Source organism: Oryx dammah, unplaced genomic scaffold, assembly GCF_014754425.2.
Source record: "Oryx dammah isolate SB20612 unplaced genomic scaffold, SCBI_Odam_1.1 HiC_scaffold_19, whole genome shotgun sequence".
Taxonomy (NCBI): Eukaryota; Metazoa; Chordata; class Mammalia; order Artiodactyla; family Bovidae; genus Oryx; species Oryx dammah.
Window position 1 is genome coordinate 43,561,040 of NW_024070203.1, and position 18,002 is coordinate 43,579,041.

The window sequence follows — 18,002 nt, forward strand, 5'->3', positions numbered from 1 at the left end:
TACTCCAGAACTCTTAATGTCCAGCAGTCTACACTTTATCAAAACGTGTTTCCTTCCAATTTGTTGCCCTCAGTCACACTAAACCTGTTTTCGCTGCAAATATCTTAATGCCCTGATTTTTATTGGAATATAGTTGCTTTACAAAGTTGTTGGTTTCTGCTGTACAGCAAAGTGAATCAGTTAAACATATATCCAGTTTTTAGATTCTTTTCCCGTATAGGTCATTACACAGTATTGAGTAGAGTGCCCTGTGCTATACAGCTAGGTCCTTTGTTGTTGTTGTTTAATTGCTAAGTCATGTCCAACACTTTTTTGACCCCATGAACTGTAGCCCTCCAGGCTCCTCTGTCCATGAGATTTCCCAGGCAAGAATACTGGAGTGGATTGCCATTTCCTTTACCATGGGATATTCCTGACCCAGTGATTGAACCTGCATCCCCTGCACTGGTAGGTGGATTCTTTACCACTGAGTCATCAGGGCAGCCCCCTGGTTTATTTAGTTAATTAGTCATCTAGTTATATACACAGTACTATAAATAGTCATTTGCTATGGAGAACAGTATGGAGGATCCTTAAAAAACTAATAGTTACCATATGTCCAGTAATCCCATTCCTGGGCATATATCTGAAGAAACCATAGTTCAAAAAAATAACATGCACCCCAATGTTCCATCATTATTCCTAGATCCTCCTCTAATCTAGACTATCCAGATTAGACCCCACAGATGAATACTTGAGCTAGCATCTCACTAGAAACCTTAACTTCCTTGTCACTTTGAGCTTTCTGTGGTTCTAACCAACAAAACATCAACTCTGTATCAGTGCTACAATCTTTCTTCTCTGCAACAACCACTTTTATTGGTTCCTACCCCTATTTCTTTATTCTAAGTAGATAAATTTTGCTTCTCATTCATCCAGAAAACTGGGCTATGAGTTATGATTTCTTGCCCTGTTTCCCTGGTGACTCAAATGGAAAGAATCCACCTGCAATGCAAGAGTCCTGGGTTCGATCCTTGAGTGAGGAAGATCCTCTGAAGAAGGAAAAGGCTACCCCTGCAGTATTCTTGCCTGGAGAATTCCGTGGACAGAGGAGCCAGGATAGCACAGTCCATGGGGTCACCAGAGTCAGACGTGACTGAGCCATTAGCACTACTACTATCTCTTTCACCTGTTGGCTCTCTTCTCCACAATCTTAACTAGACCCACATTTACCTCTTTGGTCTTGTAGGATAAAGTACTTTTCCTACCGTTTAAAACTACTCCCTCACCTGTGCATTCTGTCTTTCATCATCAATTGCCTCCTTCCCTGCTGGTCACAGCGCTTTCAGGCCACAGTTGCCCCCCCCACTCCCTGCAAATCTCAGGCAGTTGCTGAACTAGAACCTTCCTCACCTCTGCCCTCTCCCTACTGTAACTTCTAAGAGTCACAGAATAGTCTGCTCTGCTGCTGTGTTCTCACTGTTCACTTCTCTCTCTTCTGCCCCTGACACTCTAATCCTACCATTAGGGTTACCAGTGCAACTTCCATTGTCAAATTCGAAGGTAACTGATCAGTCCTTTTCTTGCAGGAGATCATTGTGGCACTGGGTACCACTGACATCCCTTATCTCAAAAGATTTTGTTTCTTATTTGATGATTGAGACTATCTTCCAGCTGTTTCACACTCACTGCTTAACTAATACTGTAAAAAAAAAACTCGAAGTATTCAACTCTATCCACTTGGTCACCAAAGACAGAAGACTTGGAATCACCCAAGAGTTCTTCCTCTTCCGTCTACATCCCAACAAATGCAGAGTCCAGGTGGTTTTGCTTCTGAAATATTTCTTGGAATTCTCTTTTGATCCCACCACTCTGGTCCTGACTCAGGGTCCTCATTCTCTCACCTGGATTGCTGTTGTAGTCTCCTCCTACCCCACCACCCAGTTACATATGGCTCCCTTGCTCCCATCCTACGATTGTGCAGCATCACCCATAAGATGAGGTCTGGAGTTCCTAACTCTGAACAGCAGCTTCCCACAACCTGGCCCCTCGCCCTACTTCTCAGGCACCTTTTCTTCCTACTCCCTGACCTGCACCAGTTCCCTGCACAGATACTGTGTTGCTTCTCGCCTTTGCTTGCATTTTCCCCTCTGCCTTCAAGGTCCCAAGTCTCATCCTTTTTCCAACCGATGCAGCTCCTGCAGAGTCTGGCTTTTGTCTGCCCATCTCCACATCCACCTTCTAGGCATGGGTAAACTACTCTCCTCTCCTCACACAGTAAAACCCTCCCATGTGTACACTGATTACTTTGGTGAATGATAGAGAAGTGTGGTTGCTCCCGCTCCACCATTACACTAAGAAAGAAGCTCACGACTAGCAAATAGAACTGTGCCATATCCATGTTGCCTTCCCCACCATGAAAAACAGAACCTGAAGCACTATTGTTGGCACTTACGACACAACCTAAATACAGCTGCCATTCAGTTCAGTTGGGTATAAATGAATTAAGCAATGAAACGGCATGCTTACTTGTACTGGATGTTGGCTTCCTGCAGGAAGGTCAACAGGGCTCGGGAGCCATTGTGGGGAACGTGGATGTCGGTGACTGTTCCCTGTGATATCTGGGAGACACCTCCAGGCTGCCACAGGTCCACCTGTAGTGCAGGAACCAACCTATAATTCACAGTCAATGTCGGTGGGGAAAGATCCATGTCACAGTGTCAAACACATCATCTTGTTGGCTTACAGCAATACCAAAGCCATTTTAGAATTAGACTTTCCTCATCAGGGTCAAACTCTCAGTTGATTCTGAATTTAGTGTCCAAATGATACCACATCCATATGGAGTCTGATCATAATTTACAAGTAATAAATACCAATCTATTAGTCATAAGATAAAACTAGTTTTAAGTATGACTTTGATATTGTTTAAAATTATTTACTGCACTAATATTTGTATAATAGCAAGAAAGAGGAATACATAGATGACCCTTCATGCTACTATAAAGCAGATTGTGGTCCCTTGACAACATTTGGTATCTTTAAATGGAGCGCTCTCCTAATGCTGCCTCCTCCCATGATGCAAGCTTGTTCACCGATTCATACTCAGCTTTCACATGCCAATAGAAACATCCCTTTCTCAGGAGTGGTAGGGGGGGTATTTGTCAGCCAGGGCAGGGCTCCTTGTCACAGTTCTTAGAGAATCTCGTGTGTCTTTCATCATGTGTGCCTCTTCCCAGAAGGTAAGCTCCATGAGGGCAATGGATTTGTCCACTTAGTTACCAACCCATTCCAAGTGCCTGGCATGGTGCCTTGTGCATCTTAGCAACTCAGTCATTGTTTGCTGCATAAGTGCAGACCCTGCAGGGTAATTGACTACATGTTAATCACTCATTCAGTGTTTTGCAGGAAAGCAAAAGATCACTGTTTGGCTTACAGTAGAGTCTGTGGTGCACTGTCTAGTGTTCCATGCCTAGTAGGAGCTGCTGCTGCTATGTCGCGTCAGTCGTGTCCGACTCTGTGCGACCCCATAGACGGCAGCCCACAGGCTCCCCCGTCCCTGGGATTCTCCAGGCAAGAACACTGGAGTGGGCTGCCATTTCCTTCTCCAACGCATGAAAGTGAAAAGTGAAAGTGAAGTCACTCAGTCGTGTCCGACTCTTAGCAACCTCATGGACTGCAGCCCACCAGACTCCTCCGTCTATGGGATTTTCCAGGCAAGAGTACTGGAGTGGGGTGCCCATTGCCTTCTCGGAGTAGGAGCTGCACATTCATTGAAAGAATGAATTGAACTCAGCTGGGATGGAGGAGAGCCTCAATTCTATACAAGCCAAGAGCTGTACTTTCAGTAAGGCACAGTTTGTCTTTACAGGTCATGTCCATGTCTTCTGTTGGGACTCCTTCTTCCTGCATTTCTGGTCTTGATCTGTTGCAACCCTCAGTTGTGTCTTTGTGACCCCATGGACTGTAGCCCACCAGGCTCCTCCATCCATGAAATTCTCCAGGCAAGAATACTAAAGCAGGTTGCTATTTCCTTCTCTAGGGGATCTTCCCGACCCAGGGATTAAATCCAGCTCTCCTGCATTGCAGGCAGATTTTTTTTTACCATTTGAGCTACCAGGGAAGCACCCTGAAACAGAGGCATTTATTTTGGGGACAAAAAGAGTTTACCTGTTTTCTTTCAGGGAGCTGACTCCTCCACTAACTTGCAAGGGCAAGTCTAACACAGCTAATGTGCTAGTCCAACAAGCATAGGACGACAGAAGTGTGGGGCTGGGAGGGATGCTAAGAGGTCATTTGATCCATCTGCCAGCCCTTGGGCAAGGATATGTCCAGGCCTGGACCAGATTGTCCCCAATTGATGCATCTAAACCACATCTTTTATGTTTCCCAAAGATGAGAGTCAACGCTATCCTAATTTAACTCCTATCCACATTTAACCAGGTTTTCAGACATTTTCTTAATCCCTTACAGTGAAGCACACTTTTTTTCTTCTTCTTCCATTCTTCAGTGGGGAATGACTGGTTTCTTGCTTTTGTGAGACAAAGTACCTTTCTGTCTTCCACTTTTCTTTCTATGTTAAGACTTTCTAATCCTTTAATAATCTTTGCCTCTAAACCCATTACAGAGACAGATCTTGCTATTAAGGTATATCACCTAATACTTGTGGAGATGAGGAAATAGTGCTGCATTCAGAGGGTGGAGAGCCACAGGAACCTGAAATATCTGAATAACCACTCTGGTGATGAGTCTGTGAGTGCTGTTTTCTGGGGCATATGCTAAAATAAGAATCATCATTCCACAGAAAAGTGTAGCTTCTCCACAGGAAAATTCCACGGAAGAAACGTCCCCTACGGCCTGACCTGGAGAAGCCTTCCTAGGAAACGTCACCAGAAAGCAGTTGGTCTAAAACAAACCAACAAAAAAAGAATCTGCAAAAATCAGAAAGTGTATTTTGTTTTGGTATTAGTAAACTAAAATCAATTACCAGATTTTTCTCCGGCAATGTTTTAGGGAAAGGGTACTTGGGTAAGTAACATGGATATTTCAGTCTTGGGTGGCAGGCTGACGCCTACACTAAGATACAGGAGACTCCTATGTCTAAGTTATAGTAATACTCCTGTTAATACTCACGTGAGATTTGTAAAGTGCCACCCACTTTATAGGTAGTTCTAATCTTTTCTATAAGACCTTGGGAAACGAGTTAATTGTACATTTCATGAATAAGAAGACTCAGGTTCAGAGAGGCAAAGTCCTTTCCCAAGGATGCAGGGCTACCGAATGGTATTATAGAATGTGCTTAACTCCAGTATCCATCATTTACTGACTGGGTAAGTAACTCCAGGATTTCCTGCAAATATGCCAGAACTAGAAACAACTTCCAGTTTCCTGCCTTAGTGTTCAAGAGGGTCTGCTTGGTGGCTTTCATATCCTGGTCTTTCCCGTAGGGGCTTTTTGCCCTATGAATTCTATATGCAGATATTTCAAAGTTCAAATCAGTTCACCGTGGGCAGGTTACCATCAATCATTTCCTTAGGGCCTGATCCCATCTGGATGAAGTGATGAACTGGCTCTGAGCAGAAAAGCTGGGTGACCCTGGATAGTGACCACAACATAGAATCAGCAGCCTGGTCAGGACGGCCTAAGGCTGTTTGCAGACCAGCCGCCTCAGGTCTTTACTGCCAAGGCCAACTGATATTCCAGGAAAGGATGCTCCCCTGCAGAGTCTCTCACCTTGGAACTGGGTGGGTGTTCCCATGCATTCCTTTCTTTCTATGACCACCAGTCACAGCCAGATGTGTTTAAGAGGTGGAGGAAGTTTAATGTAAAAGTTCACAGCATGGACTTGGGAATCCAACGACTCTAGGCTGGAATGCTAGCTCTGGCAGCATGGGCTGTGTGACTTTGGATGAGGTTTTAACATTTCTGGGGGCTTCCCTCATAGCTCAGTTGGTAAAGAATCTGCCTGCAATGTAGGAGACCCCAGTTCGATTCCTAGGTTGGCAAGATCCGCTGGAGAAGGGAAAGACTATCCACTCCAGGATTCTTGGGCTTCCCTTGTGGCTCAGCTGGTAAAGAATCCACTTGCAGTGGAAGAGATCTGGGTTCCATCCCTGGGTTGGGAAGATTCCTTGGAGAAGGGAAAGGCTACCCACTCTAGTATTCTGAACTGGAGAATTCCATGGACTGTAGAGTCCATGGGGTTGCAAAGAGTTGGACACAATTGAGTGGCTTTCACTTTCACTTAACATTTCTGAGTCTTAGTTTCCTCATCTAGACTGCGAAGGTAATTTTAAAACCTACTCACAGGTTTTTATTTTTGGTAACATTAACTGGAATAATAGAAGTAAAATACATGGCAGAGAGCCTGTCATAGTGACTGCTTGAAAGCCCTGAACTATTTGTTGTTGTTATTGTTACCTGAAAAGTACCTGGGTGGCCAACATGGTGGAGTAGAGACCCTGCTTTACACAAGGGCACAGCAAAATTACAACAATTTATAGGGCAGCTATCAATGAAAATGACAGGCGATGCAGGAAAGAGCTTCCACAATGAAAGGTACAAGAAGGAGCCACAGTGAGACAGTAGGATAGATGGAGATGCAGTGTAGTCAAGACCACACCCCTGGGCAGGTGACCCACAAGCAGGAGGATAATCACAACTGCAGGAGTTCTTCCCAAGGAGCAAGGGATCTGAGCCTCACTTTGGGCTCCTGCAAAGGAAACTGAGCTCCCAGAATGTCTGGCTTTGAAGGCCAGTGTAATGGGGATTCTCCCTGGGGACGCAGATACTGGCAGCAGGCCTTTGGAGGACCCCATGGCCCCATGAGGACACGGCTGCTAGCAGACTCCATTTTATAGTCTTCCCTCTAGCTTATCAGTGCAGGGTGCTCACCTGCCCACCATGTAAGCAGCCCAGTGAGCTGAGGCAGGGCCATAGCCCCGAGAGCAAATGCTTTAAAAAAGGAACAACTAGAGAATTAAAAAGAGCAGAAACTTATAATCCAATAGAATCTTAGAAAAAGTTGAGAAAATTTCCCAGAATGTAGAGCAAAATGGTAAAAAGATGGAAAATAGAGAAAATACAGGAAAATAAATCATATGCCCAACATCTGGTGAATTAAGAGCATAAAGACAGATTAGAGAAGAAAGGAGAACTCAGATCAATATATAAGGATTTTTAAAATACCAGGAATAAAGACAAGATCCTAAAAGTTTTTAGACAGTGTATGCTAATGACCCTGCCCCCAATGCTAGGAGACCTGGGTTCGACCTTGGGATGGGAAAACCCTCTGGAGAAGGAAGTGGCTACCCACTAAAGTATTGGAAGAAAAGTTATGACCAACCTAGACAGAATATTAAAAAGCAGAGACATTACTTTGCTAACAAAGGTCCATCTAGTCAAAGTTATGGTTTTTCCAGTAGTCATGTATAGATGTGAGAGTTGGACCCTAAAGAAAGCTGAGCACTGAAGAATTGATGCTTTTGAACTGTGATGTTGGAGAAGACTCTTGAGAGTCCCTTGAATAGCAAGGAAATCCAACCAGTTCATCCTAAAGGAGATCAGTCCTGAATATTCATTGGAAGGACTGATGCTAAAGCTGAAGCTCCAATACTTTGGCCACCTGATGCAAAGAACTAACTCATTTGAAAAGACCCTAATTCTGGGAAAAATTGAAGGCAGGAGGAGAAGGGGATGACAGAAGATGAGATGGTTGGATGGCATCACCAACTCGATGGACATGAGTTTGAGCAAGCTCCAGGAGTTGGTGATGGACAGGGAAGCTTGGCGTGCTGCAGTCCATGGGTTGCAGAGTTGGATATGACTGAGCAACTGAACTGAAAGTATTCTTGTCTGGAGAATTCCATGGACAGAGGACAGTCCATGGGGTTGCAAAGAGTTGGACACAACTGGGCAACTAACACTTTCACGCTAATGACCAACTAGCCATGGGATTTACTTTTCCAGCAATACAGAGATCTAGAAAATCTTAACACTCTTCTGCTGCAAGATAGCTAGAAAAAGCTGAATAAAATATAGCTACTATTCCTTCTAAAGTAGAGTGGAGCTCCCCCAAATGTAAAGCGAAATTCCCAGGAGCCTAAAATAAAGAAGAAAATGCCATTTAGAGCTGTGTGCACATGAGCTGTGATGGTATCAGAATTGTGGGAATCTGTCACAACCACATGGGGAATCAGGCTGAGATCTGGGGTCCAAAGTTCAGAGTTGGAACCAAGCTTCTAGTATAAAACTAGACCTTCAAAGGGCAATAGCCTCAGTTAAAGAGTAGGAATTAACAACTACACACCAGTAAGATTTGATAAGGAGGCACTTTGTAGTAATAAATGCAAGACCTCTCCAGATAAAGATGTACCCTCAAGCCAGGCCATGCAGAATTCTTTCATCTGAAACTTTGCTGAAGAAGAGTTCATGAGAAAAATATAGAACACATGATCAAGGTACCTACTATAAGTAAAAGCCAACATATCCAACTCATAGCTAGAATGCTCAACTCGAGATCTTCATAGGGTCTAAAAGACTGGCTAGAGGAAGTTCCTGAGAAGGAAAGGAAATGAAAGATACTTTGATGGGGTTATCTATTCCATATAGATGAAATATTTCAGACAAACAGAAGATAGGTAAAGGAGTTCTGAGGGAAGTACAATGTCTGCAAGGCAGAAAAACATAGAAAAAACATCAGAAAAAAATAGTTTCAAGAAAAAATAATACAACATGTCAGGAAATATAGTTAATTAAAAAGGATTACATTCTCCAGCTTAAAAGAGCCTGAATATTGAATAATAAGTATTCTCCTAAGTACTGGTTACAAAAGACATAAAATAGAAACAATGAAAATGAAAGAATGGAAAAGATATATACCATACAAATACTAAAGGAAAAAAGCTAGTATAACTATATTAATAGCAAAACATTTAGGGCAAAACCATTTTTAGGGGATAATATATTAATATATATACATATCACTATATATAATATAGAAATATAAAAATATCTTTATACATATGTATGTACATATGTACATCCATACATACTAATAAAATTCTCAGTTTACTGGGAAGACATAAATGCTACTAATCTGAATGCATTCAATTAAGCAGCATCAAAATATGTATTGCAAAAATGGATATCATAGGGATTTTAAATTAAAAATCTTATATCTCAGTAACCAAAAGATCAGACTTGCTTCCCAAGCACACTTAGAATTTTTATGAAAATTAACTCAATACCAGGCTACAAAATAAATTTCAACAAATGTCAGAGAATTCATGTCAAACAAATGTTCTCTGATTACAGTGTAATTAAATTTAGAAATCAGTGACAAAATATATCTACATTTAGAAATTGAGAAAACAGACTTTAAATAACTTGTGGGTTAAGAAAGACACTGTAGTAAAGTTGCAACCGAATCAAAACTAAATAGGACATTTCTAAGAAATTTATAACCTTAAGTGATCCTGTTGCAGAAGAATAAAGATGAGAAATTGATGAGTCTTATGTCTAAATCAAAACTTAAAAAAAGAACAATAGTATAAACTACAAAAGAATAGAATACAGGGCATTAGAAAAAAAGAGGATACATTAGTGAGGGGAAAAAAAAAAAACTAATGGTGAGGCTCACCAAAACCAAAGTTGGTCTTTGAAACATATTTAAAATAGAAAACTTGTTAGCACAATTGCTTAAGAGCAAGAGAATGAAGGTTCAAGTGTTAATAGCGATGAGACAGTCATAGCCTGAGAAAAAGAATGATAAGCCAATTTTACTTATAAACATAGGTGCCAACCCTAGAAATGTATGTGAGCAAACTATAGAAAAAGGTATTAATGTCATGACTGAATGCAATTAGTTTATCTTTAGTGTATTTCATTATATCAATAGTAATATATTAAAGAAACCATATGATCATATCAATATACTCAGAAAGATAACTTTTCAAAGTTCTATGTCTAATTATAAAATATATATAGAAATTAATATTAAAAGGATACTTCCTTAGCCTATCAAATACTATCTACCAAAAATATTCAGCAGGCATTTGCATACAGGAGTAGCATTAGAAGCATTCATTTTAAACTCAGAAACAAAGTAAATGTACATTAATGCCAGTTCCACAGATTCTCATACTGATGGTCACGGACAGCAGAAGAATAAAGAAAAAAAAGGCTAAGAGCTAAAAGGGAAGAAATAAGACTGTCATTATTTACAAATCACTGTGTACAGAGAAGGCAAGGGAGTCAACACAGGTAAACCATGAAAATTCAGTGATCAGCAGCATTTAGGGATACAATATCAAAGTAAATATATACACATACATTAATCTAAGGCCAGACACTATAAAACTCTTAGAGGAAAACATAGAACACTCTGACGTAAATCCCAGCAAGATCTTTTTTGATCCACCTCCTAGAGAAATGAAAATAAAAACAAGCAAATGGGACCTAATTAAACTTAAAAGCTTTTGCACAGCAAAGGAAACCATAAACAAGACAAAAAGGCAACCCTCGGAATGGGAGAAAATACTTCAAAACAAAGCAACTGACTAAGGGATTAATCTCCAAAATATATAAATAGCTCATGCAGCTCAACAACAAAAAACTGAACAAACCAATGAAAAAAATGGATGGAAGACCTAAACAGACACTTCTCCAAAGAAGACATACACATGCCAACAAATACATGAAAAGATGCTCAACGTGTCTAATTATCACAGAAATACAAATCAGAATTACAATGAGGTATCACCTCACACCAGTCAGAATGACCATCATAAAAAAATCTCCAAACAATAAATGCTGGAGAAGATGTGGAGAAAAGGGAACCCTTCCCTACATTGTTGGTGGGAATGTAAATTGGTACAGTCACTGTGGAGAACAGTATGAAGGTTCCTCAAGAAAACTAACCATAGAACTACCACATGACTCAGCAATCCCACTACTGGGCACATTCTCAGAGAAAACCATAATTCAAATAGATACATGCACCCCGATGTTCATTGCAGCACTATTTATGAAAGCCAGGACATGGAAGCAACCTAAATGTCCATCAGCAGAAGAATGGATAAAGAAGATGTGGTGTGTGTACATATACATGTATATACATGTGTATGTACACACACATAATGGAATATTACTCAGCCATAAAAAGGAATAAAACAGTGCCATTTGCAGAAACGTGGATGGACCTAGAGACTGTCATACAGAGTGAAGTATGTCAGAAAGAGAAAAACAAATATATAATATCGCATATATGTGGAATCTAGAAAAATAGTACAGATGAACTTATCTGCAAAGCAGAAATTGAGACACATGTAGGGAACAAACGTATGGATACCAAGGATGGAAGTGGGGGTGGGATGAACTGGGATTTGGGATTAACATATGTGCACTAGTATAGATAAATTATGAGACCCTACTGTATAGCACAGGGAACTCTACTCAAAGCTCTATGGTAACCTAAATGAGAAAGAAATCTAAAAAAGGGAGGAGTATATGTATATGGATAACTGATTCACTTTGTTTTACAGCAAAAACTAACAACATTGTAAAGCTATATATTGCAATGAAAGTGAAAGTGAAGTCGCTCAGTCATATCTGACTCTCTGCGACCCCATGGACTGTAGCCTACCAGGCTCCTCCCTCCATGGGATTCTCCAGGCAAGAGTACTGGAGTGGGTTGCCATTTCCTTCTCCAATATATTCCAATAACAAATTTTAAAATGTGTATTTGATGGGCCTTGAAATATCTCCATAAAATAGCATTAAGTGAAAAAGCAGGTTATTAGAAAAGTAGGTTTAGGTGATGTCACCAAAATGGTGACATAGGAGACCCCAGACTCCATCTTCCAACAAAAATCAACAATTAGCCAGATATCCATAAATAAAAACAGCTCTGAGTGAGCTCTGGAGTCTACTTAAGAAGTTTCAGCAACGCTGTGGAACAACAACAAAATGGGAATAACTGCACAAGAAGACAAAGTCAGCTTCAATTTGCTTGCATCATCCCAGCCAAAATCCAGCACTGCTCAGTATCAAGAGGGAACATCCCAGCAAGACAGAGTTTTCCTCCTCTTTACCATGTGAGACCCTTTAAAGAGAAACTGAGCTGTATTTACCACTGAAGATGGAACCAATGGCCAACACAGCTGCCATAGGCCTCCTGCAGATGTCACTGGCTTTTGCCCCATAGGTATTCATACATACTAATGCCAGCCGAGTCCCTCCTGCTCCCCTTCCCCCACTCCCCCTCCAACATCGGCAGAGCCTAGTACACCTCCAGCTGCACTAGCAGCCAGCTCAGGCCCCTGTGACGGTGCAAGTCCATGCATTTGACCTGCTTTAACTCCTGTGGCTGACCCCCACCACTGTGCATGTACTTGGGGCTGCACCTCCAGCTGGGCATGTGCATGTGACTGAACCGAGGCCCAATACCAGACTGCAGAGCGCACACCTTGAGGGAGATGGGACAGCCACAGGGGAGCATGCTGACAGCCACAAGCAAACCCCTGTGGCTGCTTGTGGGTGCAGGTCAGGCCCTGTCTTCTGTCACTGGCCTGCACCACGATACTCATCTGGAGTTAACGTCTCCAGCTGCACACCTGCCTGGCCCAGCCCTGCCACCAGCCTCACTGTAGTACACACACCTGGGGGAGATGGTGTAGTGACGGGAGGGCACACCAACCTCCAGGGCTCTCATGGTTGCCAGAAAGTTCACTGTTAACCCTGCTTTGGCCCCTATTACTACAAGTATATCTGCACTGAGCTCCTGCCACCACACAGGTTGGGCCTTTGCCTTCCCTGGTGGCTTAGATGGTAAAGAATTTGCCTGCCAGTACAGGAGACATGGGTTCCAACCCTGAGTTGGGAAGATTCTCTGGAGAAGGAAGTGGCAACCCACTCCAGTACCCTCTCCTGGGAAGTCCCAGAGACAGAGGAGCCTGGAAGGCTACAGTCCATGGGGTCACCAGGAGTCAGACATTATTGATTGTAGGCACGCACGCATGCGTGCACACTACAGAGACACCTGCAGCTGGCCCCTAGAGTTGAATTTGTACATGCCACTGGCTCTAAAATTTGTATGGAACCACAAAACACTTCAAATAGCCAAAGCAATCCTGAGAAAGAAGAACAAAGCTGAAGGTATCACACTTTCTGATTTCAAACTATATTATAAAGGGATAATAATAAAACAGTATGAAATTGGCATAAAACAGACATAGATTAATGAAACAGAAGAGAGCCTTGCAATAAACCTATGCATATATGGTCAATTAATTTACAACAGAGTAGCCAAAAATATGCAATGGGAAAAGGACAGTCTCTTCAATCAAATGGTGCTGGAAAACTGGACAACCACATGCAAAAGAATGAACTTGACTACTATCTTATACATGAAAGTCAACTCAAAATGGATTAAAGACTTGAACATAAGACCTGAATGCCCTGTCAGGGAATAGATTATTGAAGATCATGTCTTCCCTAACATTCCTAATATTCCCTAACAGTATCAGGCAGCATTCAGTTCAGTACAGTTCAGTCGCTCAGTCGTGTCCAACTCTTTGTGACCCCATGAATTGCAGCATGCCAGGCCTCCCTGTCCATCACCAACTCCCAGAGTTCACCCAAACTCATGTCCATTGAGTCAGTGATGCCATCCAGCCATCTCATCCTCTGTCGTCCCCTTCTCCTCCTGCCTCCAATCCCTCCCAGCATCAGAGTCTTTTCCAATGAGTCAACTCTTTGCATGAGGTGGCCTAAGTATTGGAGTTTCAGCTTTAGCATCAGTCCTTCCGAAGAACACCCAGGACTGATTTCCTTTAGGATGGACTGGTTGGATCTCCTTGCAGTCCAAGGGACTCTCAAGAGTCTTCTTCAACATCACAGTTCAAAAGCATCAATTCTTTGGCACTCAGCTTTCTTCTCAGTCCAACTTTCACATCCATACATGACCACTGGAAAAACCACAGCCTTGACTAGAAGGACCTTTGTTGGCAAAGAAATGTCTCTGCTTTTGAATATGCTATCTAGGTTGGTCATAACTTTCCTTCCAAGGAGCAAGTGTCTTTTAATTTCATGGCTGAAGTCACCACCTGCAGTGATCTTGGAGCCCCCCAAAATAAAGTCTGACACTGTTTCTACTGTTTCCCCATCTATTTCCCATGAAGTGATGGGACTAGATGCCATGATCTTCATTTTCTGAATGTTGAGCTTTAAGCCAACTTTGTCACTCTCCTCATTAGCCTACATCTTTTCTTGTAATGCCTCCACCTTATCCAGAGCCTGTCAAAAAGATGTATCAGATTCTTAAGGAGTACATGCTTTGAAAAAGACATTGTTAAACAGCTATTGCCTACCATGTCCCTTTGCACTGTCTGGCAAGAGACCATTATATTACTGCCTTTGAGACTTTAGAGAGTATCAGACTTATTAGCCTGACGGATAGCTTGACAATGAAAGACTTGAAAGACTTGAAATGGACTCTTGGGACCGACTACCAGAAATCCTAATTTCAAGGGTTCCAAGAGAATCTGACTTTTTAACAAGTGCACTAGGCAATTCTGAAGTAGTTATTCTGAGGACCATGCTTTATGAAAGTCCCATGTGAGGATTGCTCTTTCAAGTGGGTGTTAATGACAACACCAGATTTAACTATAGTGTTGAAGACTGAAATTTTTTCTGTTTACTTTGTACATCAAGAAACCCTTAGTAGTCCTTAATCAGCTACTCTTTTTCAGTGACTCTTGGAGAAAGCTTGTGTCTGGCACCAGTTTTAGAGGAAAAGTCATTTGTTTGGCAGCAGAAAAGGATATACACAGAGATGTGGAGGCAGGGATAGGAACAAAGTCCATTCTCAATTTTTCCTGAGTCAAATCTACACATTCTATGCATTTTCAGAAAACATTCAAATTCAGGTATAATTGTTTTTGTACGATGTGCATTTCCATAATTCAAAATAGCTTCAACATGACTGGAAATTTCTATAATGGACTGAAAGTTGTGAAATTGTTAGTTGCTCAGTCATGTCCAACTCTTTGGGACCCCATGGATTGTAGCCCACCAGGCTTCTCTACCCATGGACTTCTCCAGGCAAGAATACTGGGGTGGGTTGCCATTTCCTTCTCTAGGAGATCCCCCAACCGTGGGATTGAACCTGAGTCTCCCCCGTTGCAGACAGATTCTTTACTGTCTGAGCCACCAGGGAAGGGGTGGCTTATAAATGGTAAACATTTATTTCTCATAATTCTGGAAGCTGGGAAGTCCAAGATCAAGATACCAGCAGATTAGATGTCTGGAGAGACCCTGCTTCCTGGTTCATAAGTCTTATTGGTATGTTTTCACGTGATGGAAGGGGCAGGTAAGTGTTCTGGGCAAGGTCATGAGTACCATGCACGAGGGCTTCACCTTCATCACCCAATCACTTCCCCAAAGCCCTATCTTCTGATACCATCACATTGGTGATCAGTTTCAACATATGAATCTTGAGGGGACAAAAACATTCATTCAATAGCAGTAATCCAGGGTAATGTAAAAATAAAATTGAATTTGCATTGGTTCCTATATGATTTTCCCAGTGTGTTAAAGTTTTACACTGACAAGTAATAGGAGCTGAACATAAAGGGTACTCTGCAGAGGAACACAGCAAGGCTCAGAGGAATTCAGGACATTTCAAAATCCCATTCATCCCATGTTCTCACTCTTGGCTCAACTCGATCACTGCTTCGCCTTGAAAGTCCCCTTTGCTTGTTTTTTTTTCTGATCCTTCTGAATATTGTCCTTGTCACTGTGAAGCTCAGTGGACTCCTGTCACCCCTTTCTATCCATCCACTCTTATTTCCTGCAATAAATACCTATATTTACTGTCCCTGTGTCAACTGTAGTATTTATTCATTAGGAATTTAACACACCTTTTAAATCACACTAGTATTTTACTGTTTTGTTGTTGTTTTTGTTATTATTCTGTGTATAAAGTTGCATGGGTTTGAGTGATCTGTCAATAATCTAATTTTCTTAGAAGCCCTGTTATTTTTAGTGTATAACTTTGTATAATGTAAGGTTTTCTGGAATGTAAATATTGTGTTCTAGCAAAAGCACCTGTGTGTGTGTGTATGTGTGTGTGTGTTAGTCACTTAGTCGTGTCTGACTCTTTGCGATCCCATAGACTGTAGCCCACCAGGCTCCTCTGTCCATGGGATTCTCCAGGCAAGGATACTGGAGTGGGTTGCCATTTCCTTCTCCAAAAGCACCTATATTGTTAAACAAAATAGAAATGGTCATCTGTCTATGTGCTGTTTGAAATCATTTATGTCTTTGATCGTCTCTGTGAAGAAGAATACTGAAGAATGGGCAGGTTTTGGCTCTGAGTTTGGAATCACTAAGCATTGCTTTTCTGTACCATGCCATGGGGTTTGGTTTATGGATCTCAACTTCTTAGAGTGGCAGATACACAAATCTTTTAACCCACCTTCATAGTGTATGCCTGTCAGCTGAACATGCTGCCCAATTTCTGTTTCACAAATACATGGTTAAAGATCCAAGAACCAAACCAGGTACTCTATACAAAAACAAGTAAGGAAAGAAAGAGGTGGGTTTCTTTGGGGGAATCTTGAAACTGAATTACCCAGTAAGGGCCTGGGGCTTCTTGTGGCATAATATATTATGTAGGGCTTCCCTGGTGGCTAAGACAATCAAGAATCTGCCTGCAATGTAGGAGACCCAGGTTCTATCCCTGGGTCAGGAAGATCCCCTGGAGAAGGGAATGGCAACCCACTTCAGTATTCTTGCCTGGAGAATTCCTTCTTGTGGCGTAATGTGTGATAAGAATGACAAATTTTACTCTACTGTTTTTTAGACTGTCTTCACCATTTCTAAGTGCACGCAGTTTAGTAGGGTTAACTACAGTCACGCTGGGAACAGGTCTGCAGAACGTCATCTCTACTCATTAAACTATAACTTCCCTTTCCCCTCTCTCCACCATTATTTTTTAAAATTCCTGACCATTTGCCAATTGAGCAGGTGGTGAACTGTATGGTTACCTAAAATCGCCTTTAGCTTGCCGAGTCATAAAAAATTCAAAGAACCAAGGGAGTTAACTTCAACCAGGTTTGAGATAAATCCAGGAAAAAAGAGAAATAGCTTCTAATCCCAAGAGTAGAAATGCGATCAGGATGTATCAATTGTTAATTCACAGCAAGGAAAGCTTTGATCAGTATTAAGCTGGCCTGAGGACTTTCATGGCAACTCAGGAGCCTCCATGGCTGCTTTCTGTCTGTTTGGCAGCCCCATGGCTCTGCAGAGTACAGCCTAGGAGTGGGGAGCCCTGGCAGCAGCTTGCCCCCTAAATGGCCATGAATAAAGCATGAAGTCTAACAGGCTCTTCGAAGATCATGCACCCAAAACAGATGTCCTTTATCCTCGAGGAGTTTACTCTTTCAGAATAATCTCAGTGAGAAATCCTTGAGGGGTATTTAGATCATCTTCTTCTTGAGACATCATGCTGCTTTATGCTTTGCTAAATGTCTAATCCGTATAATTATATCAAGACGCCAAATCTGTCTTGTGTTCTTTGATGTGGAGTGCAAATATAATTCACTGCTCTGTCATGTTTATCTCTGATATGGAACTTTAAACTTTCCTCCACCAACCTCCAACCTCCACTGGGCCCAAGCAGAACCTACTGTTAACTGCTCCCCTTTACTATCCATTTAATGATATAAATGGACCACTTCATCCTAGAAGCTATTTGCAGATACTTTAGAACCATTTTTCTAGCCATCCTGCTGGAGTGGGTAGCCATTCCCTTCTCCAGGAGATCTTCCTGACCTAGGGATTGAACCCATGTTTCCTGCATTGCAGGCAAATTCTTTTCCGCCTGGGCTACCAGGAAAGCCCTAGCCATCAAAGATGGTGCTAAATTATTTTAAAGGCTACTCAATTGATATTTAATTATCATGATAGACTGTTGCCTATGTACTTAAATCCCATATTTTTTTGGAAATAACTAGTTGTTT

General features: G+C 41.8%; 1 protein-coding gene across 1 annotated transcript in view; it reads right to left on the reverse strand.

Annotated features, from left to right (window-relative positions):
• The window catches only part of CPA6 (carboxypeptidase A6), a 301,255-nt gene that overhangs the window by 87,736 nt on the left and 195,517 nt on the right, over positions 1-18,002 (reverse strand). The window contains exon 3 of the mRNA XM_040261346.1: positions 2,509-2,633. Coding sequence (XP_040117280.1) covers positions 2,509-2,633 — 125 coding nt within the window. The remainder of the gene's footprint in view (positions 1-2,508; positions 2,634-18,002) is intronic.